Here is a 24,519-nt window from a genome sequence, read left to right as displayed (position 1 = left end):
CTTTATGTTGTTGCTCTGCGGGGGCCATCGGACTTCCGCATTCGCTCCGCACGTAGTCCGTGGCACTTCAGCGTAGTCGTGACTTTGTGAGTGTAAGTTCAGCTGGAGGGAAATTGATCAATGGGGTAAGTAGTTGCATGGGTAGTCTAACCTCTAGTAAACGGCGATGCTCAGCGAGGTGTTGCGCGTGTGCCAGTTTGTGATAGTCACGTGACGTCTCTGACATGTGCAAGATGGATCATGTAACCACATGCGGTTCAAGACAGTGTATCAACGTCCGTTGCTGAATCGGAAGAGCGCCTTATGTTGATATGTACATGCGCTTAAAGGCCTGAGGAAGGCCAAGATGGTCGGTAGCAAGAGGAAACGGGGCGTGCTACCGCAGGTACTGCGCAATGGACGTCACGCTGCATGTCCGCCGTGTTGTACCTTAAGCAATGAAGCCGGGACGACACCCGACGACCGAGAGCCGACTTGTTAGCAGCATGGCACCGGACGATAGTCGAACGACCGACACCAAAGCCATTGCAGAGCCTTGGCCAACATTGCGCTCGTCGCAGCAGAGGGCGCACCGGCACGATCCCAGCATGCAAACGGCGGCATCAAGCAGCACAGCCCAGGTACCCTGAGCTTCACGCGACAAACACTCATTTGCAAGCACAAGCTTACGCAAACAGCCTGCGTCGCTTTTCGCTGACCCCTCTAGCCTTGCTTCACGCGCAAACACGCCCATCACAACTGCGCGCGCCAGCCAGCCCGGTAGCCGTCTCGCCTGCGCAGCGTCCACAACAGTCACCGGCCAAGCAGTGACGGCATCAGCAGCAACAGCAACAACAACCGCAATAGCGGCAGCAGAGGAAGAGCCGTATACAAGCCATCATTACCGCCCCCCGCTCACAGCCCCGCGCGGGGGAGACAGAAGAAGCGGCAATCGAGTCCTTGCCTCACCGCGACGCGGCAGCAGCAGCAGCAGCAATACTACGTTACCCAGGCAACAAAACTGCGACGACGTCCTCGCCAGCGCTATCAGACACAATCTCACTCTTACCATGCAACCGCGCGTCCCTCAAGACTTCTCCAGTGCTTTCGGGCAGCAGCAAAACAACACCAGCCATGATGGCGGGGGTGGCCAATGTTGGACCTCCCGGCTTCCCTTGAGAGCCCAGGGCGGCGCTCCCGAACAACGTCGGCCTCGCTTGTCGCCTGATCGCCCCCACGAACCCGAACAGGACGAGGATGATGACGAGGCACAGTCGGTGGTAGATGACATGTCACTAGAGCGCACATTCGATCCCCTCCACCGCGTCATGGCCGTTGCTTCCAAGCGCCCTCGCCAGACAATCGAAAATGCTGAGGACAAGGACATGAGCAGTACGCTACGCAACAATGGGGCCGTTGCTGTCATGGTATATCACAGTGAAGGTCCAGACTTGCAAGCAAACGACATCTGGCCTCAATGCCGCAGCCCAGCAAAACTGCCTGCTAGGTACCATTTCCTAGACCATAACATACAGTATGCATCCGGTCCCAAGCCACAGACCTCCAACAACGGTGGAGTTAAAGGGATAGTCTCCAAACAGGAACAAGAAGCATACGCTCTTCCCGCAGACGCCCTGATTAGCCGCTCACAGTGGAAGCTGCCTGTTGAATTGGTAGAGTTGATTGCTTCATTTCTTAATCGTGACGACATTAAAGCACTACGGCTTGTCAGCCGCGAGCTGAATCACTATGTCTCTCAGGTTATATTCAAAACAGTTGTCGTCCCTTTCAACACTGAAATCTACGGTATGCTAGGGACAGAAACAAAGCCCGATTTGAAAGGGAAGAAGCGGGCAAAATTCGAGACAACCAGGTATTCTTGGAAAAACGCCAACGGCGATGAAGTGTACGACGGCCACGGCCTTGACGTCTTTCGTGGATTCGGTAAACACATTCGAAGATATGGAATGAGTTTCGAGGTCAATGAAGACTCACTTTCAGCGCCGCCCACAAAATCACTAACTGAGAACAAAACAAGCTTTTGGGGTAGATATGAGTGGCCGTATGAAGAGTACCGTCGATTTGATGCTGTCGCTGGCCTCGAAACAGCCGCTGACGAAACACCGCGGATGAAAACCGCATTCTCTGAGCTCACCGAGGTGAAAGAACTTGCACTCTCAATCGACAGTGGCCTTGGATGGCTCAATGGGCCCGACAAGTCTATACGGGCGCGCATTTTTCACAGACCTTCCAATGTTTTTGGAACGAATAAAGCTGTCCCGGACCGTAGGACCCAAGCTCAACAGGAGCTTTGGAGACACATTGATTCATGCTATCGGGAAGTCAGCAGTGATATCAGACACGCAACCCTCTACAGAATGGAAAGCCAACGTCCTCTGTCTGAACTCCAAGATGCCGGCCTGCTGGCTGACGTACAGCCGGAAATGCCTTACTTAGATCCTCAGCTGATACATGAGGCAACTCCACACGATATCCTTGATATTCCTATGCCCACTTCCTTTGATGACCCATACGTCTTGGAACGCTTCGTGTCCGCACCCTCTTCATTAGGTACCGGTATTTTGTTCGCATCATCTGCCTCGCCACCTGATGCTGGACAAGTCGTGAATCCGATCATCCCTGCCAACCTCACTACAGCTCAGCAAGAGTGGTTGTTGGAAACGGAATGGGCCCAGCGAGCTTTCATATCTTCATACATGCTCTCTATCATCGATAACCCTTCCACATTCCAACAGGTACATACTCTGAATATCGCAGGACTTTCTGATCGCTACTTGCCAATGCTGAACCGTTCGGACTTTTGGGATGCACTGCCCAGTCTTTGCGACGTCACTCTTATGGTAATACCGGGATGGCGAACAGTTCACAAGGACGAGGCTGGCTTTGTTACTACCTCAGCAGTTAATCCTGTTCTAGGGGCCAATATGTTATTTGCCATACTTCGCGATCATATCGCTCGCCGCTCAAACATTCGAAAACTGACCGTCGGCTGGACGGCTGGCGGTGAGCATGCTGAAGGGCTCTATGCAAGGAACAAACTTCTATGCCCTGCACCTATCATGGACTTGCGGGTTCCTTCGGATCGTCCTGCATCTGTCAACCCTGCAGCGCTTCTTGAGGCCGATGCAGCTCTTTTGCGGGCATTACTCCTTGAGTTGCCCCATATCGAGAGATTGAGGCTAAAGAACTGCTGGATTACACCTTCCAGCCTGTTGCAATTTGTCAAAGTCCATGATGCATACCACTTGAAGGAATTGGTACTCGATTCCGTTTCGCTTACGGCGATACTACGTCCCAATGCTCCTAACGCCAATGGAAATTTTGTACCCCATCAAGCAGTCGCTGTCCAGAATGCTCCTCCTCAAGCGGCAATGCCCGCAATCCCCCAGTTCTTACCTGCCCATCAACAAATCCTGCAAGTCTATGTCCATGCTCAGCAGTTACAACTTCAGCAGCTTCATGCAAATGCAGCTGCGCTACAGCAAAACCACATTGCGGCTATGCAAGCTCAGTTGCAACAGCAACTCCAGCAGATGCAGATGCACAACCTAATTTTGCAACACCAAGGACAGGGACCGAATCAAGCCCTAGTGCCAGCTCCACTACAAACACCACTGCAAGCCCAGCAGCATCAGCCAGTCAATCCTACTGCGATTATCACAAACATCACTCATATCGCTGCCCAAGTAAACCAACTACATCATCAGATTACAGCTGGTCAGCATCATCCCTTAGGACAACCTATGCATGCTCCGATACCAGCAGCCAATCTGGCCACCACAGATTATCAGTCTCCACTTACGGCAAGGCCGCGCGAAGGATCATGGATGGATATCATCGACCAGATCTCGCCTGGAACCAATCTTTCTGATTTTGAATCCAACTATTCCAAGGCTGACAGCAACCGCCAAACGTCTCTTCGAGAGATTGAGTTCATATCATGCGGTTATGCCAAACTCACTCACGCTCCATTCGACCAGACAGCTATCGACCTCGGTCAGGGTGCTGCCGCCGCTTCGCGTCACCCATGGTTCACCCGGCGCATGGCCGCCCTTTCTCCTGCAATGATGAGCACTAAGTGGACCTATCTTGCTGACATCATACAAGAAGTCGATTCGTTAGAATTCACCGTCCTTGAGAATGGCTGGAACCTGCAGACTGGTTGGGAAGACAACGAGGAAGCGCGCGCTGTTGAATTTGATGGTCTTTTTCCTGGTGGTACGGGCCGCTTCACAGGCACCATACGCCATTCGGACAGGATGGTCGATGTTTCTGGGATGTAGTGATGCCTCTGAGCAGTCTTTGCTTTTCAACTGTGTACCAATACTATCACAAAACTTCGCAGAACTCACTTTATGACTAGGGAAGAGGGGTTTCAAATACCAAAATTCCTGGAAGAACCAATTTATAACAGCATCAGACAGTATAGGCCTTCATGTATTGATGAGTCAGCACATGCACTGGCCAATGCAGAGTGTTTAGCTATCATGTAAATGTCCTTCTGCGAAGCCTTGCTGATATCTAGAAGCGGAAAATGGGTGATTGCTCTTCATTCAATCCTTGAGAACTCTATTTCCCCTTAACAAATGTCTCGGCAAGGCATCATGCCAAGTAGGCAAGAACCCATCGCACCAGGCACAGACTGCAGCTCTTCTAAATAGATCATACTACCTCTTTGAGGTAGGTGTTGTATTCCTTTTTGGTACTGCAAATAGAGCCCAGACTCGTTTAGAGACTAGCGTGCGGGTTGATGAGGGGGAAAGCGGAGCAGGAGGAAAGGCCGACGCATCGTGTCCTGGCAGTAGTGATTAGTGATGTCATTCACTGTTCCCATCGAATGTCTGTTGACTCTCTATCACCCCTAAATATCTTCTGAAAACCAACCTCCAAGCCCCGATGTGTTCCATCGTGCAAAATAACCTGATGGGAACATGTTGATCATATGTCTCAAGCGGTTCTCGAACCCTTCTCATAGATTGACAGTGGTAATCACAGATTGCAGAATATGCAGTAGCGTCTTAGCCTCACTATCCCTTTTTGTCACACATAGCCACCTGGATACATGCACCACCATCCAAGAGTGAAGACACGGAAAGGCTAAGATCATTTGAGAATTGAGACGTCTACAGATCTTGGTCTATCCGAACCAAGACAGCTAGGCGATGTCTTGGGAGCGATCATGCCACAGAAAAAGATGTAAGCTCACTGTTCAAGAGATTGGAGATACCAATACCAAGACATTGAACGGCGTGTTCACAGTACCACTAAAATCCGCCATTCATTGGTCCATCGTGCTGCAAACTGATGAATCCCCTGGCCACATGCTTACCTCAGTAGCTTTGCATGGGAATGCCCGTGATCATCTTATGTTCTAAGGACGGCTCCAAGACCACTAACCAAGCGCTTGGGCATGCCTCTCACTTCCAAGCCTTTTGGCATTACGAAAAGGCTTTCATATCCATGTTGGGGACTTGGCTGCTCAGTCGCAAAAGCCTCACCAAGACACCGGCATGTATCCTCAGAACCTAAACACGAACCAATTATTAATCCTCATCTACTCACTGATGTCATTGGGCTCTGAATGGGAAGTATCGTGGTAATTTTGCGAGAAAGCGGAGAGCCGCTTTTGTATAAAGACTGGTGTAAGGATGAATTCAGAACGGCATCGACCCATAAACTCACTCTCCTCGCTATACCCACAAACCACGCGTATCTGAAATCACATTGACGCATAACGTGTTCACAATGCACTTCACTACTCAAGCCCTTGTTGCTCTGCTCGGTGCCTCTCTGGCCTTGGCTGCCCCAACTCAGGCATCTGATTACAAAGAGAGCTGCAAGAAGGAGTTTGACAAGGTGTGGAACTCACACGATGACAAGTGGTGGAAGAAGGAGAAGACCTTCTACTTTGACACTGAGTATGTCGTAAAGGCCACTCCTGACCAAGTCATTGCCAACAGCGGCGTTCCTACACCTGGTGAGCACGGTGCACGTGGCCTTTTCAAGTACGGCATCAATATCGCAGAGAACGTAATCTGCTACAACATCACCCTCAGCGGCGTGACTGGCCAATATCAAAGCCCAGCAATAACCGCGACACACATCCATGAGGGCGTTAAGGGCAAGCCCGGCCCACCCCGCCTGGTAAGCATGGCCCTTTTAAAATTTCACTCTACCCACATTCCTGGAAACAAACAATATTTACTGATAGGCTCTAGGCCTTCCCTAACCCAACTAGTCCCGACTACCGTTGCAATTCTGTTGGATGCTTGAAAGGCCCCCTCTTCGTCAACGTGACCAACTCAGCGACCGGTAAAGATCAAGCCGATGGCTTTCACGTCTCTCAGATTGTTAAGGACCCCAAGAGTTTCTTTACCGATTCGCATACCTCCATGTTTATTGCTGGTGCTGTTCGCGGGCAGCTTCCTGGCTACTAAATGCGACATTCCAGGATCTGCGATCGTGAGAAGTCCTGGATTGAAGTGTAATAGTGAGGATAACCATAAGTTTTATTGCACACTACATATATATGTGTAGAATAATGTAATTGCTAGCGGACAATATAGGTGAATATTATTGCATAGTTGACATTTGGTGGCAAGCACAGTTGGTTTTCATGGTCCGAATCTCGAATGAAACCATCTAGTATGCTGAGCTGTGCCGACAGGACACCCCCCTTTTTATTCATGGGAAAACTGATATGTGCTAGTTCTTCCAAATATTACGAATGGGATACATGTGTGTCGGAATGCATCCGGAATTTGATTCCGAGCATCTTCATATTACTAGCGTCGTTCATGACAACTTCTCTAAATCTCCACCATCGCCGATTCGTATACATAACAAAACAAAATCATGTCACACCAGATCGCAAAATCGACGTCAGGTACCCGCTCTTTCAGTAGATCTGTCTACGCCCTCAGCGCTCAACTTAGCGGTGGACCATGCATGACGTCGACTTGATGTCAAAGTGGTGACGCCCTCCATGTACATACACAAATCTCTCCTCATAAATAGCCTTTCGTGCGAAAGATGTACATTCAGATTATACAAATCTTCATATTTTCAACAACTCACCTGAATCGTTGACACTTTTCAATTTCCCAATTACAAATACACGTATCTTAACATGAGCCAGAATAAGAACCCCGACGCAGTCAGCGACTCGCGCCAGTTTGCAGGACATGTAGCTCCTAGCGAGCCTCTTATGACTGGTGGTGTAAGTAGCTGTCTTCCTTTTCAGAGGGCATACTGGAGCGTCTTGATCAATCACATTGCATCACTCCAATGTGGCGATGGCTCAATCTGACCCGTAGATAATTACCTCTTCATCAACCCCAGCTAACCAAACCCACAGCACCAAATCGGCAAACTCGTCGGTAACGACGCAGTCCCCGAATTCCACGCTCAAACCCTCCCCGCGGGCTCGGCCCCCACAGACAAAACCTACACTCCCAACCCAGACCTCAACAACCAAAAGATGTACCAGCAAGCCTCCAAGACGCTCCAAGGCGCCACATCCGCCGACGTGCACACTGGCCTTGGCCACCCAGGCCAGGGTCAGACGTCCAAGGAGCTGCATGATGGATCGAGTGTTGGACAAGGTCTTGCTGGACTGGCGTCCGGCGTCAAGGATCAGCAGAGTGGCGGGGATATTAGCACGCTGAAGGATTATCCGACGCATGCTGCTCAGAGGAATCTGGGCGATGTGCCGACGGGTCAGAGGGGTAATGTGGGCGGGCCTTCTGCTGAGGAGAGGGAACCTGCTCAGGCTTAGATTCTTTTTGATAAGAAACATGAATGATGATAGTTATACATTTCTCTTTAGTTCTTCTTGAGAAAAGGATAATAGGTTTATGTGAAGAGATTTCGTGCTTTGGTCTTCGGTTTCGCTTTCTTATTGTTCTTTTTGTGTGTAACAACACGTCGCTGGCTAAAAAAGCGCTTGCCGCCTTGATTGTAAATGGGCGCACATATCTTCACAGGGGTTAAGAATTCCAAAGAGGCTTTTGTGCTGAATACAAAAAGGTGTCGAAGTTGGCACTGAAGGCGTGTTCGATGCCCTGGAGGGTGCGTTCCATGAAGCCGCCTAGGCAGTTTACGCCCTGGACAGCCTTAATCATTAACGATTATGAGGTCCTCTGTTTTGACTACTCAAGACAAAGACATCTTTGTCGCCTAATGGATAGAGTTCTCAGAAGACTTGCGGTTGATCGGGTTGGTGATATTGGCCCCTAAATGTCAGCTACGGACTCAGGTGCTTGCCGAGGATATTGGTGGCGTACCTTGCTCCAAGGACACATCTGGTGGTAGTCCCACACAGCTGAGCAGGACATGGGTTGATGCTTGGTAAGAGAGGTCTGGCCTACAGAATCGTCCAATCAATCTGTGCATACAAATATACAGCTGCAGAGTTCGAGTTCGTTTACTAGATGGCCTTGCCTGTCTTACAGATCTGGGCTTAGCGCGGACGTCTTTATCCGCTCCCGCCCGTACTACTGCAGTGCCATTGCTGACAGATCGAGTTCAGGGCGCATCTATTGGTTAGTAATTAGAGATGGAATGCTTCCCTGTTCTGGGTCATGTACCTGTCGATTACTATACACAAGGCATAAAAACTTTTGTTTCTGTGCATCCTCAACTGTCCCCGTGTTTCATTCACATCACATCAAGATGGGGGCTATTCGGAAATCATTTGCCTTACTCGGATGGGCAGCTGCATTCGCTACTTGTGTAAGCGGCTCGTCCAAGAAAGTATATGAGCCGACAGATGCCATTCAGTCCATCATCCAACGCGCTGCAGCCGGTATGGTTCCTATACGCACAAATTCGCTTGCAGGACTTCTGACCATCGCCACATAGACTCAATCGACCTTGGGGCTGTTCCGGGCCTGGATCTGTCTTCTACACTTGAAAGTATAGCCTCTACGTACGCCGATGCCACCACGACAAAGGTCTCAGCGCGAGCTATCTCGAATCTCACTGGACTTATCGACGTCCATGGTAAGTTCGCATTCTCACATATCGATCTCGCATCTAACAGATCCTGCAGCGCATTGCGTACCAGATTGGTACCGTGCAATCGTCCCTAGAACCGGCGGGAATCCAACGCCCTCATGGAACGTAACTGGACACCTCGACTTCATGGCAAGCCAAAGCATTTCTCAAGCCGTTCTGGCCTTCTCAGCGCCTGGCGCCAATGTATATCCCGGAAACCAGGCCGCCACAATTGCGCTTGCACGACTGATCAACGAACAATCTGCAGCATTTGCTCAGGCCTACCCAAATAAATTCACATTCTACGCTGTCGTCCCGTTGCCGTACACCCCAAACGCAATCGCCGAAGCTACATACGCGCTCGACACTTTGGGCGCTGCTGGTATCGCGCTCTATTCGAACTTCGAAGGACGTTATCTCGGTGATGCTGCTTTTAAGCCTTTCTTCGAGGCCATGAATGCGCGTGGGAGCAATCAAATCATATACGTGCACCCTACAACACCGTATATACGCCTCAACGGCACATTGATCGAGGCAAATCCTACTGTATATCCTACAGGAAACATTGAATTTTACTTTGAGACTGCGCGTATGCTGGGCGATCTTGCCGTAACACAGACCTTGCTGAACTTCACCAACATCAACTACATCATTCCGCACGTCGGCGGCGCCTTTCCTTCAGTCACCGATCGGCTCTTGAAATCCTTCCCCGCGATTTACGATCGCACCATGGATGTCCTGAAGATGCGCTTTTTCTGGGATTCTGCGGGTCCAACGTACTTTCACCAGGTTGGGGGCTTGCTGGCTTATGATATTCCGACGACAAATCTCTTTTTTGGCACGGATTTCCCGTATGCCCCGATTTTCACGTATGGTCCGTCGTTGGTTGGTATTCAGACCTCGCCGTTTGTCACGGATGCCGAGAGGCTTGGGATATTTGCTAGCAATGCACGAAGATTGTTTGGTGACCGTATTCCATTGTAGATAGCATCTCAATCCTACATAACGCATGAATTATAAGCCTTTGTATAAAGTTTATTTACAATGTGATCAACGTTCAAGCTTTTCCTGAACACGTAGAGAGGCAGTAAGCACCTTGTACGAGAAGCCGGTCAGCTTACCAGTAGCACAAGGAGGAAACAAGGGAGAGAAATGATAACTTATTTCCGAATAGGAAGTCATGGGGTGTGGGGAGTAGTTCGAGAACCACAAGCAGTGGTAGAATATGTGATATTGTAATCTTTTCATTCATGGCAGTAGTATAGTCATTTCAGATATCGTTCATGTCATTGGCTCTAATAGTCCACTGAAGTCTGGATACCTTGTCATCCTGTTTTCCTTGTGCCTTCAATAAAACCATGCATCCGTCACTTCTCCGAAATTTCGCCATTTCACCATTTCATGATGATCAAACACTAGGACGAACTATAAAAAAATACATTAGACATAACTACCCTATCCAGGAAAATGCCTGCTTGGTAACTTACAACTTGGTGCAACCAAAAGACTTGTACTGCCTGGTGTAAGTCGCACATTCCTTTTGATAAGGTGCACCGACTACATGCTTTGACTGCTCATCGTACAGTCCCTTGCAGCCAGCATCATAGTAAGAGCGGCACTGATAGGTGCCGTCGTATGTGAAGAGAGTCGAAATTGGGAAGATGTTGTCGTCGGTGCATTCGGAATTGGAAGCACCGCCATTGATGTATTGTCGGCATTCGACATTGGTATATAAGGTGCCGTCAAGTTCAACACAGGCACCGTATGCGTCTGAAGTCATTATGCGGTAGATGGTCAGACCGTTGGCATCACAGTCTGGAGCATTGTAGAAGGTGGCTTCAGAGTTCGTTAGTTCAGTAGAATGAGAGGGTAAGCATGTATGGCCTACCTTCCCAAGCAGTGGCCACGCTGAGGAGGGTTGCGAAGAGAGAAAGGCGAGAGAAGAGCATGTTGGCGAGGGGTTGTGAATTTAGTGAAGAAGAAGAGAAGGAGATTTTTTGGACTGTATTCTTGTGTTTCAATTCTGCCGAGGCTGCAAGCTGTACTTATACTTGATGGAAGTACGAGTGGATTAATGAGAGGCTCACAATGTGCAGTATTGTAAAGCACTACCGATGTCATTATGGATCCTCAATTTTGGCCCCAAGCCAATTGATCATGCTTGACCCGAACTAAGCAGTTTTCAGGACACCATACTAAGGCGGTTGTGGCCCACGGACAGCCACTCCTTCCGTAGTCTTCCCGAAAAGCAATTTAGACTCTGCGGTTTTATTTGCATGACGTATGGCATATAGCTAGACTATGGTTCTGTCAGGGCTCCAAGACCTCGACTCCAACATGTTGGTGACGATTTGGCTGTAGAATTTTGGAGGTGGAGGTGGAGGCCAAGTTGGTTAGATGCAAGGTTAGTGAGTTTGCTGGCCGGTGGAATGGTGTCAGTTCAACGAAAGTGTGTTCATGTAGTCTTTCTTTGCACAGGACTGGGAAGACAATGTTAGACCAAATGATGCCCTCTGTATTGATGAATATGAGCCAGACCAACATGGCTTCTGGATGCGCCGGGGGATTGTTGGCCAATGAGCTTGTGTCACTGTTCAACAGACGCGTCCGTGGGCACGGTCTGTTGGAAAACCCAGATAGGGCTGCAATGAAGCCGTTTGTGGTTTTAGACAAGACACGTGGCTGGCCAAAAAATACATAGTCAATAGAAGCAAATGCCGTGTCGTGGCCAACAGCCTGGACAAGCGTATGTGGTGGCATCCAGTCGGTCTGCCGTGGATGAAGTGTACATACTATGCAAGACGAGTTAGCGGCGGCAGAAGCGGCGCCCCACCTTGGCTTGCAGGGATGCGGCAGCAGAGATCTCCGGGGCCGAACTTTTTTTGCGACCGCTTGCGACTTGTGAAATTTGTACACACGCGACAATTCCCTTGCAAATTCCCCTCCTCGGATCCATGGCGCCCAGTTTCGATGACGATTTTGTCTACACCATCTCCGACCATGACGATGTGTCCGACGATGGTGGCGCCGACGATTCTGCGGCGGCGAGCGCAAAGCTAGCAGGCGCTGGCAAGAAGAGGAAATACACAGAGGATCCAGACCTGGGTGTCAGGCCCAAGGAAGTCGCCTCAAAGAAGGCAAAGAAGGACAAGAAGAAGGGAAAGAAGGGAAAGCAAGTCGAGCCCGAACCAGAGCCCGAAGACGACGAAGACGAGAACGTAATGCCACAGCCAGGCGAGGACATTGAGCAAAATGACGACATTGCCAGCGATTTTGAATTTGCTGTGGGCGATATAGACACGGGATTTGTGGAGGAGTTCGACGGCTGGGGAAACGACAATGGCACGGTCGCACAGGAGTCTGGAAAGAAGAATACTGCTGTAGACGTCGACGACATCATTGAGCGCAGGCGGAATAAGCAGAAGGCAAAGCAGACTGCCGAGCCAGATTCCTCAGATGCCTCGGTCGATGGTGACTTTGAGGGTTTCGGCGACGACGACGAGCTCATGGCGGAGGATGGCTTCGGTATGGGCGCTCCCAGCGACTCTGAAGACGAAGAGGATGAGGAGGAAGGTTCAGACAATGAACAAGACAGGGCAAATGACGACTCTGATGAAGAGGATGGTTCAGACGGCGATCAAGACGAAGAGGAAGATTTACCTCACGTTCCCCACCCTATGGATCTCGAGGCTGCCGAGACAGAAGATGAAGATGCAAGTGAGCAAGAAGACGCCGTCGAAGCCAAGAAGGCTGCCGCTTTCTTCGCGCCCGAAGACAGTGTCACAATCAAGAAGAAAAAGGGCACAAAAGGTGCGACAGGGTCATTCCAGGCCATGTCACTCTCGCGACCTATTCTGCGGGGCCTAGCATCCGTAGGCTTCACGGAGCCGACTCCGATTCAGAGCAAGGCTGTTCCTATCGCCATGCAAGGAAAAGACGTTGTTGGTGGTGCCGAGACTGGTTCGGGTAAAACAGCTGCTTTCCTTATCCCCATCCTTGAGCGTCTGTTGTACCGCCAGAAGAAGATCCCGACCACGCGTGTTGCCATCTTCATGCCTACGCGTGAGTTGGCAGTACAATGTTTCAATGTTGCTACGAAGCTCGCGTCGTTCACCGATATCACTTTTGCATTGATGGCTGGTGGTTTCTCTTCGCGCGAGCAGGAAGCTGTTTTGAAGACGAGGCCAGACGTGGTTATTGCAACTCCCGGTCGTTTTATTGACCACATGCATAACACGGCTGCCTTTCAAGTTGAGAACCTCGAGATCCTTGTTCTTGATGAAGCCGATCGTATGCTCGAAGAAGGGTTCGAAAGCCAGCTAAATGAGATCCTCACCACCATCCCTAAATCACGCCAGACAATGCTCTTCTCCGCTACCATGACGAGCTCAGTCGACAAGCTGATTCGAATTGGTATGGATAAGCCTGTGCGGCTCATGGTGGATTCTAAGAAACAGACTGTCAAAGGGCTGACGCAGGAATTCGTGAGATTGCGGCAAGGCAAGGAAGACAAGAGGCTCGCATATCTGATGTATATCTGTGAAAAGATTTACACTGAGAAGGTTATCGTTTTCTTCAGACAAAAGAAAGAGGCGCATAGGGTTCGAGTTGTGTTCGCACTTTGTGGGCTCAAAGCAAGCGAGCTTCATGGTAACATGAGTCAAGAACAGGTAAGTTGTTCTCCACGCTGTATATACAATGTTGTACTGACAACTGCATAGCGTATTCAAGCTGTTGAAGCGTTCCGTTCTGGCAAGTCCTCTTACTTACTTGCGACTGACGTTGCCTCGCGTGGTCTTGACATCAAGAACGTTTCAACAGTTATCAACTACGAAGCGCCTCAGACGCACGAGATCTACTTGCATCGTGTCGGTCGTACGGCTCGTGCCGGACGAAGCGGTCGAGCGTGTACACTTGCCGCAGAGCCGGACCGTAAAGTGGTCAAGCAAGCGGTAAAGGCATCGCGCGAGCAAGGAGCCAAGGTGGTCAGCCGTCAAGTCCCTGCGGAGGAGACGGAGAAATGGATGAAGAAGATCAAGAGTCTGGAGAAGGAGATTGAGGAGGTTTTGGAAGAAGAGAAAGAGGAGCGTGCTATGACTGTCACTGAGCGGGATCTCAAGCGCGGTGAAAACCTGATTGTGCATGAAGATGAGATCAAGGCTCGACCGAGACGTACATGGTTTGAGACGGAGAAGGAGAAGTTGGCTGAAAAGGAGAGGGGTGCGGCAGCGCTCAATGGGCCGGCTGGAGGTAAGGACAAGAAGAAGAAGCTCAGTGGAAAGGACAAGAAGAAGCTGGAAGCAAAGGATGTGCGCAAAGACGGCAAACAGTGGAAGAAGGGCAAGGGGGATCGTGGCATGAGCACAAGAACTGCAAAGGAGAAGCAGTCCAAGATGAAGTCCAAGTCCAAGAAGATTGCGGCCAAGTCGAGTTTCAAGGGCTTCAAGGAGTAGGCATGTAGTTGGGTTTAGTGTTTTTGCATAGGATGAGCAGAGAAATGTACACTTACATAATGACAACCGTGACAATGGGGCTGATGTGCAGTTGACCTCATGTGCCAAGCAAGCCCCTATCTGGCTTAGGCGGGTAACCGGGACCTGACGGACGAACTGGCGAAGGAATTCTGGCGCTCAATTTCCAGGTACCACAAACCTGCACTCAGCTTGCTCCTTGACACGTACACGCTCTCCCCGCAGACACTTGCATACCTTCACTTTGCTTTTGCGGCGGTTCGTCCCACAACGCTGTGTTCCTCGACCCTTGCAGTTCCTGCAGCCCACAGGTTCGTTATCGGCTTATCGGCGCCGACTAGACATTCGACAACTTTCTGGCCCGCACAGCTCCAACAGCTGCCGCCGGCTTCACACGACACACTCCGCTCAACCATCAACGCGTCGCCTCTGGCTCCTTGCATCGGATCACACACAACTGCTGAATTCTGAGCCTCTATCTGCTCTTCTTACTACACGCATCGCTGTTGCCTAGTACGTCAGAGCGTAATCAGCGCACGCACTCGACCTTCACCCAACAGTAAGCGCAGCGGGGTAATCCGGGATATCTCAGGCCGCAAAGTCCAACACGTACCGAGCTCGCAATTTCAGTACGCGACTGCGCGGAAGAGACAGTCCCCTTCATCATGGCATCTGTTCAGCAGCAAGCCAATGGCAACGGCAATGGCGCAGCAGTGAGGCCCCCAAGACCGGAGCACGAGGGCCCCCAAGAGAACATCTTCCTCTTCATCCCCAACTTGATTGGTATGCGCGCTCTTCTCACACCATTCCCGTTATACAGCTAACAGACTGGTAGGCTACTCGCGCGTCTTCCTTGCCTTAACATCGCTCTACTACATGCCTCTCCACCCACGCACATGCACTCTCCTCTACAGCGTATCCTGCCTTCTGGATGCACTGGACGGCTATGCCGCCCGCAGATACGAACAGAGCACCAAATTCGGGGCCGTGTTGGACATGGTCACGGACAGATGCACCACAACCTGCCTGCTCGTTTTCTTGGCCCAGGCTTTCCCTCGGTGGAGCATCGTGTTCCAGCTGCTGATTTCCCTGGACCTGGCGAGCCACTACATGCACATGTATGCCACCTTGAGCATGGGTGGTAGCGCGCGCAGCCACAAGAATGTCGATGAGAGCAGGAACTGGCTGCTGAAGCAGTACTACTCAAACAATGTACGTCTGAAGTGCGCTACCGTTTGGTTGCAGTAACCCTTTCCATGCCTTGGCTGCTGACAATATTCACAGAAAGTTCTCTTCACACTCTGCGCCATGAACGAAGTCTTCTTCATCGCCCTATACCTTCTCTCCTTCAGCTCACCCTACCTCTCGCCCACCCTATTCTCCGACTCCAAGAACCCGTCTTCCCTTCAACCCGGCTCGCCTGCAGCCCCGGAGCCTTCCATGTTCTTCGCTAGCCCCTTTTCTGCTGCAGCTATGGAGATGGCCCGCGCAAACAAGATGGATTCCACCGTTCCTTGGATCTTCATGGTGGTAGCGCTGCCATTTATGCTGATCAAGCAATGGATCAATGGTGTGCAGATGAAGACAGCAAGTCAATGGCTTGCCGAAGGTGACCGTGAGGCGAGGAGGCTGGCAGGCCTACCCAGGAGAAATGGCTCGAAGAAGAGCCAGTAAACACATCGTTGAAAGACGAGAGATATCAGCTCTCACCGCATCGCGCAGCTGTGTCTACCTATGTAGGCTGTGTGGACTGGCTTAGCGTTGAGGTTCGGCCGTGGTATGGCAAACCCTCTGCCAATGCTAATTTGCTCAGCAAAGTACGGGTAACCCAATGGCCCCAGTGCAGTGGTCTGAAGTATATTGATCACTGTGCATTTCCTACACCTTCTTCCATTAGCGATCTTGTAGTCACTGGCGATTTTGGCTTTTTGCCCCTGGCATCATAGTCTTTCTATTTTCCATTTCCAGAGTCTTGATCGCACACTTGCGCTTCATTTGCACTTCTTACTTCTGCTCTTCGTTTACATATTGTAACTCTTATAGATCGTGCCACGGCACAATACTCGAACGAGCTTCGATGGCCTCGTCCATAATAATCAAGTACAGAAACGAAACAAGGAAAAGCATACGTAAGAGCACTTTTCAATTTTAGCGTGATATGAAGGGATCATAGAATTTGCGCAAGGACTTGTGCCTAGACACAATGTATCGTTGGAGAAGGTCGTAAAAGGTGATGGGGGACAGAGCCCCAGACATCTCGAAAGAGAAGAGAACAGAACAAGGCCGCACCATTCAAAATACCACTGATATCCCAGGCCTCTTCCTGTCATGACGATGCCAGGACATTGAGTACCTTTGATCCACAACCACCCCCTGACATCATCCGCCGCCTACAAAGCCAAAACACCCGCAACCGCAACCGCAATACCCGCACCCATAACTCCCACCGCACTACGCATACCGGACGCACCTCCTGTCTCCTTCGCACCCGCGCCACCACTCGTTCCCGTCGGGCTGCTACCTCCCGACTGGGTCTCAGTCTCATTCTTCCTCTCCCCCAAGATGGCCTGGTCAATCAACCCCTGCACCTCCTTGTTGAACTCGTCATAGTAGGCCTTGACATCGGTCGGCAGCGCACTGTACCACACTGGCGTCGTAGAGAAGGTTTCCAACGCGCCGATCTCGGTTACTTTGGGAGGAATCGAGTAGGTGGCTGTTGCGGCAAAGGAGGCTAGGCCTTTGTGTGCCGAGGCGGCGCTGGAGACGGCAGCTGGGTCGCCGGTTAGAGAGGCGAGGCCGGATGAGACTTGGGAGAGGATAGAGGATTTGTAGGCGGAGAGCTGGGTGTTGGGGGTTAGTTGATGTTGTTTTTAGAGAGAAAAAAGGGGGGGAGGGGAAAGAAACGTACATCTGTGAGGACGTTGAGGTTGGTGGGGAGGGGAGTGGTTATGATTGCGAATTCGGCGACGGTGGTGGATGCTGCTGCCAGGATGGCGAAGATGAGAGTATTGGAATACATCTTTTCTTTTCGATGATTTCTTTTTGGTTGTTGACTTGGATTTGGGTTGTCTTTTTACACGTAGATTCGTTCGTCTTTAGACAATGTCGGTTATATGTCAAGGTTGCAAAGCGAAAGTGAGGTGATTATATATAAATATAGCAGCAGCTGAGAACGGTTTCAGCTGGTTCCACAAAAAAACCGTTTGCTCTCAGATGAGGAAAGAACGAGTGAATCCGAATGTTCAAAGTGAAGAGTGAGGCAAGAATTTGGGGAAAGGGGGATGGGACACCATGTATGGGGAAAGCGAAAAGCGGGTTCAAGCGACTGCTTTAAGTAAAATTGGTTTCTTGGGCGTACAATTCCGTGCATAGATTTCAACTCGGCCCCCCGCTGCACACGCGCTCGCGCTCGCGCGCCAACCAGTACAGCCCTGTGTTCCATCCTTTTACTCGAGACGCCCAGAATCGGGCGTGTGCGTACGTGGGGGGTAAGTGAAGTGCGAGACAGGACTCAGCCACGCCCTAAGGATACACCAAGCGTATAGCATTTAAATATGGCAACAAATGCTGAGCAGTGCAGTGTTTGTCAGCCGCGCCTTCGTAATTTTCTGTCTTTTTTTGGGATTGTTTAGTCGGCACCTCCACATAAAAAACAAACGGGAGGGAGAATGGGAATTGCGGGAAAAAAGAAAAGGGAGGCATGGGGAATGGACATGGCAGAACGAGGCTAGATGGGGGTTTGTGCTCAGACGTTGACTGTTGCACGCTGCAATCGATTACTAGTAGTACGTTCGACCCACAGATAAATAACCCTCCCTTGAACGACACGCGTTCGGTGCGACAAATACACGTTGCTAGAGCAGCCAGCCCTGACCGACATCGACGATCACATTACGTTTGATGGCTTTCGGAGAATTCTTTTGTTTGACAGAAATGTGTTTTTCAGGAGGTGGTGTGGGTAATTCCATTATTTCTTGTGGCGGGTCTGTTTCCGGATCTTGGACCGCATTAGCGTCGGCTCTATACGCGATAAGCCTTTTTGTGAGAGATGGGGCTGTGTCTTCTAGGCCTCCCAATACATTTATCATGACATTATCCTTATAAAGCAGACCCGAGTTCTCGCGCGGGTGCCCTTTTATGTCATTACTCAAATCTCGCGTACAGCGGTGTTGACTCCGGCGCGCTCGTTGCCTGCCTTGTCCGTGGCAATTTCGCGTTCTTCGCTGGATGCCTCGCTTGCAACCTCAGCCGTGTGAGAGAGGCTGGCTTTGCGTTCTTTCCAGCCCAGGAAGAGGAAGCCGATGATGACGACGATCCAGTATACGTTGTATGAAATCACAGAGCCGTAGGTCGCGCTGTTCTGCCAGCCGAGCAGGGAATTGAAGATTCCCCAACTGTGAAGCGACGTTAGCGGGGATCTTGTATTCGAAATGACATATGCTTACCCGCCACTACCGTTTTCTAGCGGAGAACAACACTATGGCGCAAAAGTCAGCCTAGGAATCCGAAGATAGACGAGGTCAAAACTTACGTTGACGTGCCAAACGCTTTTCCTGATATCATAGCTGCCAGGACCCGCACCGGCTTCAGCAGCACCCTCTCCAGCAAGCTTGACCCATGCATTTTGCTCAAGACTCCAGACACCCTTAGAGAAGAGACCTGCAGCTACGAGATAGAGAAAGCATGTGGACACCACAAGGAAGATCTGCAGCGAGGTCTTGTTGCCGCCTTTGTAGATCAGATAGCCGACCAGAGCGCCTGCACCCAGGCCACAAATGACAGCAAGAGGAAAACTTGTCGCTGGAGCGCTGAGACTTACACCAGCGATGAACCTGGATTCTAGTTTAGCCGGAGAAGATTTTATGAAAGTTGGGTCGCATCGACTTACAGCACTGCTTCGATGCCCTCGCGAAGCACCGTTACAAACGGCAAGATGAACATGGCATACTTCTCAGTCCAGCGCTTCAGTTTACCTTTGACAGGTAGATTAAGATCTTTCTGTTCCAGCACCTTGGAAATCTTGGCCCTCCATTTATCCTGGAGCTTGCTGACGCGAAGCAAAGCTGCGCCCATGAGGGTGATAATGACGCTAGCCACGAGTCCAAAGACGCCTTCCCAAATATTCTCAGCAGACTCAAAAGTATTCTTTCCTGCCGTGTAAAAGGTTCCTATCACGCCGGCGCAGATGATTAGACAGATGAATACGCCTGCTGCCACGCCGTACCAGACCTGGCGCACGAGCCGCTTATAGACGGCGGCATCTTGCGAGGGGCCTAGAGTTTGCTTGAGGAAGGCAAGGAGCACAGAAACAATAATGCTGGTTTCTAGACATTCGCGGAAGCAAATGAAGAAGACTAGTAGTACAAAGTTAGTACGAAAGGCGCTAAGTGTTCGCGTGGAGGGGCAGTTGTTATATAGTCTGCTAACACACCTGGTACTGCAAAGACGTTTGGCATCTTGATAGTTGTCAAGCTCGCTCAATTGGCATTCGATCTGAGAATCAGATAAAATGCGAGGAGTTTAAGAAGACAGGATCTAATCAGATGGGGGTGGGCGGCGCCTGCTCTCAGCTTCCTCGTGCATGTGCATCCCGTCTCTGTACCATGACGCTAGCGTCAAGCCGAGTTTCGGAATACCTGTGCCCTGGCTTTTGATTAAGTTTGCGAGCCGAGGTGAGAGGACGGGCCGATGAAATGTCGTGAAAGTTTTTTTTTTCTGTTGGTGTCATTGTTCTCAGAAGCCCTCGGTAGTACTGGTGGTGCTGTTCAATCATTGTTTTCACGTTTGTCTACATAGTAGTACCACGACCATGCCACACAACAGCTACCCCTACAAAACCCCTACACACTCCAAAAATCGCCACAACAATGATCTGCAAGTTTCTCATGCCCAGCCACGCCAAATCAATTCAAGACTTTAATAGCGCAGGCTAAGGCAGGCTTGTTGGTTCTTCGGCGCCTCTTAACCAACTGGATGGGCCGATAGTGGTCCAGATTATCAGATGGTCCGATAACAGGCGCATCGGTGACACCCCGCAGCGAATCACGAGACGGGATGCTTGACGCAAGCCAGACATGATTGGATATGCGGCCCGTACATACACCAGGCTTGCCAGAAGAGCATATGTGCCCCGCTCGGTGTTGTTTAACCAGTGCCTTTTCACGCTGCAAGCTTTTGGCAGATGATCTGATAACAATGTGCCGTGGCTTCAGCTAGTCGCCGGCAGCTGATGGCAAGGCATAATCTGATTTTCAGGTATCGGACCAGTCTGGTGCCATTTATCTGATGATCCCATGCTCACACAGTCAAACCTAGTCTTGTCTGATTATCGGCCCCTTGAGCTGAGTAAGTCGTGGTGTACTCCCGCTTGCAGGACCATCCAGTACAGCTTTTGTAGCTGACTAGACGCTTCAATTCTCACCTCGCCGCCCAACATGGCGATTTCCTTGTCAAATTTCCTCGTTTCACTGCTACTTCTGGGGTCGACTGCTCAGGCTGCGACTGTTACCTACGACTTCGATGTAGCATGGATATATGCGAATCCAGATGGACAGTATAGACGCCCAACCATTGGAATCAACGGGCAATGGCCCATCCCAGCTATCGTAGCAACAAAAGGCGACCAGGTCATTGTCAATGTCAAGAACTCGCTGGGAAACGAGTCGACGAGTTTGCATTTTCACGGTTTGTTTATGAATGGCACGACGCATATGGACGGCGTGGTTGGAGGTACCCAGTGTGGGATCCCTCCAGGTAGCTCTTTTACATACAATTTCACAGTGAGTATCGAGTTTTCCAAGAAGAATAGCCAAAGCTGATCTTTATAGGTTAACCAACCAGGAACATATTGGTACCATAGCCATGAGCGTGCTCAGTATCCTGACGGCCTCCGCGGACCGCTCATTGTGCATGATCCAGAGAGTCCATACAAGGATCTTTACGACCAGGAGGTCGTAGTAACATTATCTGACTGGTGAGAAAATCCCCTAAAATGGAGATCATCGAAAGAGAGTGACTGACCAAGTACGATTATACTTGCAGGTACCACGACTCAATGCACAAACTTCTCGCAAGCTTCCTTAGCATTGCCAATCCCTCAGGCGCAGAACCTGTGCCTCAGGCAGCCCTGCTCAACGACACCCAGAACCTGACTGTCAGTATTGAGCCTGGCAAAACATATCTCTTCCGCATGATCAACATGGGCGCTTTTGCCGCCCAGTACGTCTGGTTCGAGGAGCACACGATGCGCGTTGTTGAAGTCGATGGTGTGTACACTGAGCCCATGGAAGCAGATATGATTTACCTCACTGCCGCTCAGCGCTACAGTGTGCTCGTCACTGCCAAGAACGATACAAATTCCAATTTTGCCTTTGTCGGCAGCATGGACGAGGATATGTTCGATACGGTGCCTGAAGGGCTGAATCCTAATGTCACGGGATGGCTAGTATACGATGACAAAAAAGAACTACCAGCTGCGAAGGACGTGGATGCTTTTGAACCGTTTGATGATTTCAAACTCGTGCCGTGGGATAAGGAAGGAGCATTCGATCGTGTCGATCAATCCATCACTCTCGACGTGAAGATGGACAACTTGAACGATGGAGCAAACTAGTAAGTCATCTTCCCCCCCCGTATTCTCGATATCAGACATCTGACACATACAAAGTGCCTTCTTCAACGACATAACCTACGTCGGCCCCAAAGTACCCACCCTCTACACCGTCCTCTCCACAGGTCCCAACGCCACCGACCCTATCATCTACGGCAGCAACACCAATGCCTTCATCCTCGCCCAAAACCAAGTTGTAGAAATCATCCTCAACAACCTGGACCCCGGAAAGTACGTCGTCACTCCCTTCCTCCCCTAAAGCAAAAAAAAAAAAAGAAAGATATCTAACAAGCCAAAAAAGGCATCCCTTCCACCTCCACGGCCACACCTTCCAAGTCCTCCTCCGCAGTGACGCAGACGCAGGTTCCTACAACACCTCTTCACCTTCTCCCTCGTCGCAAAACCCCACCCCAATGCGCCGCGACACCATCCTCGTCCGCCCCAACGGCCACCTTGTCCTGCGCTTCCGCTCCGACAACCCGGGCATCTGGCTCTTCCACTGCCACATCGAGTGGCACGTCGCCTCGGGCCTCATCGCCACCATCATCGAAGCCCCCTTGTCCGTCCAGCGCCAACTCGACGGCAAAATCCCCCAGGACCACTGGGATGTGTGTCGTGCGGCCAGTGTGCCCACGCAGGGCAATGCCGCGGGAAATACAAAGCATCTCGACGATTTGAGTGGAGAGAATAAGAGTCCTGGGAGATTGCCCGACGGCTTTACCGGAGGCGGTATTGCCGCGCTGGTCATGAGTGTGGTGAGTGCGTTTGTGGGAATTGCCGTTATTGCGTGGTATGGAATGAAACCTGTTGGGGGGGTAAGGTGAAAAGGCAAGGGGTTTGTATATAGTTGAAAAGGAAAAAAAAGAATGGGGGGGGGGGGGGGGGGAGGAAGCAAAGAATTCCTAGGTGCAAGTGAATGATTTGCAAAGGAATCCTTTCTTTTTTTTAAGTTGGGTTTTGCAAACTAAAGATTTTTTTTGACATGTAGTTAGTCGAATACATCTTTTCTCTATCTCTCTCATGTTTTTTTTTCGGGGGTTCGTTTTTAACGAAAAGAGAAGGAGGGAGGGAGAGAGAGAGAAAAAACATCATCACTCCTCGTCCCAGTAATAATTATACATGTCCATTCCACGCAGCGCATCCGCATAATTCTTCCCCGGCGTTGCACCCGCAGCGCCTGCACAAACAATCAGGGGCAAAAAGTGCTCGGCCCCGGTATTCGGATGCGCAATATACGAATGCGGCCACGTTCTCCAATGCAGAAACTTGTCCTCTCTCTTCGCATCGTCGTCCGTCATGGCAGCATCGGTAACATGCTTGCTCCACTCTGCAATCTGCGCTTGGAGCGACGGATTATTAATCTGCTGGAAGAAGCGCAAGTTGTGGAACGTGGGGAAGCCTGAACCGACAATGGCAATGTTTTGGCTGCGGAGCGTGGATAGCGCGCGGCCGATGGCGTAGGATTGTGCGGCTGACTCGGAGGAGAGGACTGAGATTTGGACTATGGGGATTGAGGCCGGGGGGTCGATGAGTTTCATTGGGACGAAGACGCCGTGGTCCCATGCTGTATGGTTCGTCATCAGTCCGACGTAACCTAACTCAACAAACAAGAATGATGGAGGAGTGAGAAGGACTTACGTCGCTTGGGGTCTTTTTCGCATTCGATACCCGCTTCACTGAGTGCCTTGACGACTTGGTCTGCCACCTCTGGACTACCAGGTGCATCGTGTTTGACCTGGTAGGATTCGGGTGGGAAGCCGTAGTAGTCGTACAGCAACTCGTGTTTGGGGCCGCTGGAGACGGTAACCTTTGTTGTAGACCAATGGGCTGTAACTAGTACGATTGCTTTGGGTGCCTCTGGTGTGCCCAGCTTGAGGATCTTGGGCACCCGCGTCTTGAGCGACTTTGTGATGGCTTCATGCGATGGATCGCCGAGAAGCGGCATGGGGCCTCCGCCGTGGGAGACGGAGATCACGGGTGCAATACGCGTCATGTTGCCGGCGTAGGATGATATTGGAAGTTGCTCTACGCCTCGGAGGGGATTGATCGTGGCGTTGCTGGAAGAAGAGGGCTGTTGCGCAGAGGTTCGTTGTATGCCAAGTAGGGATGTGATTAGGGAAGATGCGCGATGAAATGGTTTCATGTTAGATGTGGTAAGAATGCTAGGAGAAGCTTAAGCTGATATATATGCAGGTCCGGACGAATTGAGAGCATCGCGGCTTCGGGATTTATCGAGCCGTGAAAGAAGCGACCTAACAGCTTACACTACATAGTAGATATATGTATTTGTAAGATAACTTGTAAGTGCGGAAACGCGCCGCTCCTACTACTACTCGATAGCGCGATGTCACGTGTCAGGGTCGCGTCAAGTATGTACACAGCATGGAGAGATGAAGAGCAGTAACAGCATGGTCCCATCGTGGGAGGTCTATGTTATCATCA

General features: G+C 50.7%; 11 protein-coding genes across 11 annotated transcripts; 7 read left to right on the top strand and 4 right to left on the bottom strand.

Annotated features, from left to right (window-relative positions):
• Positions 1–1,244: 1,244 nt before the first annotated feature.
• PSV08DRAFT_214367 (uncharacterized protein) lies at positions 1,245–4,414 on the top strand. Its single transcript, XM_014220294.2, has one exon. The coding sequence runs from the start codon at positions 1,269–1,271 to the stop codon at positions 4,281–4,283; it is 3,015 nt and encodes a 1,004-aa protein (XP_014075769.1). The 5' UTR covers positions 1,245–1,268; the 3' UTR covers positions 4,284–4,414.
• Positions 4,415–5,745: 1,331 nt separating this feature from the next.
• Positions 5,746–6,437, top strand: PSV08DRAFT_346565 (uncharacterized protein; the record flags this gene model as incomplete). Its single annotated transcript, XM_014220293.1, has 2 exons — positions 5,746–6,144; positions 6,219–6,437. 2 exons carry the CDS (start codon positions 5,746–5,748, stop codon positions 6,435–6,437), a joined length of 618 nt encoding a protein of 205 aa, XP_014075768.1.
• A 692-nt stretch (positions 6,438–7,129) lies between these two features.
• Positions 7,130–7,841, top strand: PSV08DRAFT_358337 (uncharacterized protein; the record flags this gene model as incomplete). Its single annotated transcript, XM_014220292.1, has 2 exons — positions 7,130–7,219; positions 7,358–7,841. The coding sequence occupies 2 exons, from the start codon at positions 7,130–7,132 to the stop codon at positions 7,775–7,777; spliced, it is 510 nt and encodes a 169-aa protein (XP_014075767.1). The 3' UTR covers positions 7,778–7,841.
• Positions 7,842–8,656: 815 nt separating this feature from the next.
• PSV08DRAFT_358336 (uncharacterized protein) lies at positions 8,657–9,981 on the top strand (the record flags this gene model as incomplete). The annotated part of the gene is made up of 3 exons (XM_014220291.2): positions 8,657–8,806; positions 8,863–9,003; positions 9,053–9,981. The coding sequence occupies exons 1-3, from the start codon at positions 8,674–8,676 to the stop codon at positions 9,979–9,981; spliced, it is 1,203 nt and encodes a 400-aa protein (XP_014075766.1). The 5' UTR covers positions 8,657–8,673.
• Positions 9,982–10,246: 265 nt separating this feature from the next.
• Positions 10,247–11,002, bottom strand: PSV08DRAFT_3818 (uncharacterized protein). The gene is made up of 3 exons (XM_014220290.2): positions 10,886–11,002; positions 10,485–10,833; positions 10,247–10,422 (listed from the first exon to the last, which is right to left on the bottom strand). Exons 1-3 carry the CDS (start codon positions 10,944–10,946, stop codon positions 10,413–10,415), a joined length of 420 nt encoding a protein of 139 aa, XP_014075765.1. The 5' UTR covers positions 10,947–11,002; the 3' UTR covers positions 10,247–10,412.
• Positions 11,003–11,891: 889 nt separating this feature from the next.
• On the top strand, positions 11,892–14,520 carry PSV08DRAFT_214364 (P-loop containing nucleoside triphosphate hydrolase protein). Its single transcript, XM_014220289.2, has 2 exons — positions 11,892–13,667; positions 13,719–14,520. Exons 1-2 carry the CDS (start codon positions 11,952–11,954, stop codon positions 14,448–14,450), a joined length of 2,448 nt encoding a protein of 815 aa, XP_014075764.1. The 5' UTR covers positions 11,892–11,951; the 3' UTR covers positions 14,451–14,520.
• A 516-nt stretch (positions 14,521–15,036) lies between these two features.
• Positions 15,037–16,353, top strand: PSV08DRAFT_3807 (CDP-alcohol phosphatidyltransferase-domain-containing protein). Its single transcript, XM_014220288.2, has 3 exons — positions 15,037–15,251; positions 15,304–15,680; positions 15,753–16,353. Exons 1-3 carry the CDS (start codon positions 15,134–15,136, stop codon positions 16,140–16,142), a joined length of 885 nt encoding a protein of 294 aa, XP_014075763.1. The 5' UTR covers positions 15,037–15,133; the 3' UTR covers positions 16,143–16,353.
• A 398-nt stretch (positions 16,354–16,751) lies between these two features.
• On the bottom strand, positions 16,752–17,531 carry PSV08DRAFT_259642 (uncharacterized protein). Its single transcript, XM_014220287.2, has 2 exons — positions 17,377–17,531; positions 16,752–17,308 (listed from the first exon to the last, which is right to left on the bottom strand). The coding sequence occupies exons 1-2, from the start codon at positions 17,485–17,487 to the stop codon at positions 16,859–16,861; spliced, it is 561 nt and encodes a 186-aa protein (XP_014075762.1). The 5' UTR covers positions 17,488–17,531; the 3' UTR covers positions 16,752–16,858.
• Positions 17,532–18,202: 671 nt separating this feature from the next.
• PSV08DRAFT_214359 (iron permease FTR1/Fip1/EfeU) lies at positions 18,203–19,981 on the bottom strand. Its single transcript, XM_014220286.1, has 5 exons — positions 19,900–19,981; positions 19,357–19,822; positions 19,000–19,300; positions 18,914–18,945; positions 18,203–18,862 (listed from the first exon to the last, which is right to left on the bottom strand). The coding sequence occupies exons 1-5, from the start codon at positions 19,922–19,924 to the stop codon at positions 18,616–18,618; spliced, it is 1,071 nt and encodes a 356-aa protein (XP_014075761.1). The 5' UTR covers positions 19,925–19,981; the 3' UTR covers positions 18,203–18,615.
• Positions 19,982–20,887: 906 nt separating this feature from the next.
• On the top strand, positions 20,888–22,935 carry PSV08DRAFT_193624 (Cupredoxin). Its single transcript, XM_014220285.2, has 5 exons — positions 20,888–21,247; positions 21,296–21,441; positions 21,510–22,079; positions 22,135–22,308; positions 22,379–22,935. The coding sequence occupies exons 1-5, from the start codon at positions 20,903–20,905 to the stop codon at positions 22,899–22,901; spliced, it is 1,758 nt and encodes a 585-aa protein (XP_014075760.1). The 5' UTR covers positions 20,888–20,902; the 3' UTR covers positions 22,902–22,935.
• Positions 22,936–22,961: 26 nt separating this feature from the next.
• Positions 22,962–24,229, bottom strand: PSV08DRAFT_193621 (Extradiol ring-cleavage dioxygenase, class III enzyme, subunit B). Its single transcript, XM_014220284.2, has 2 exons — positions 23,716–24,229; positions 22,962–23,641 (listed from the first exon to the last, which is right to left on the bottom strand). Exons 1-2 carry the CDS (start codon positions 24,218–24,220, stop codon positions 23,169–23,171), a joined length of 978 nt encoding a protein of 325 aa, XP_014075759.1. The 5' UTR covers positions 24,221–24,229; the 3' UTR covers positions 22,962–23,168.
• Positions 24,230–24,519: the final 290 nt, after the last annotated feature.

This window comes from Bipolaris maydis, assembly GCF_028858645.1.
Source record: "Bipolaris maydis strain C4 unplaced genomic scaffold PSV08scaffold_1, whole genome shotgun sequence".
Classification (NCBI taxonomy): Eukaryota; Fungi; Ascomycota; class Dothideomycetes; order Pleosporales; family Pleosporaceae; genus Bipolaris; species Bipolaris maydis.
Note: the sequence above shows the minus strand (reverse complement) of the source record. Positions and strands in the feature narration are given on the sequence as shown.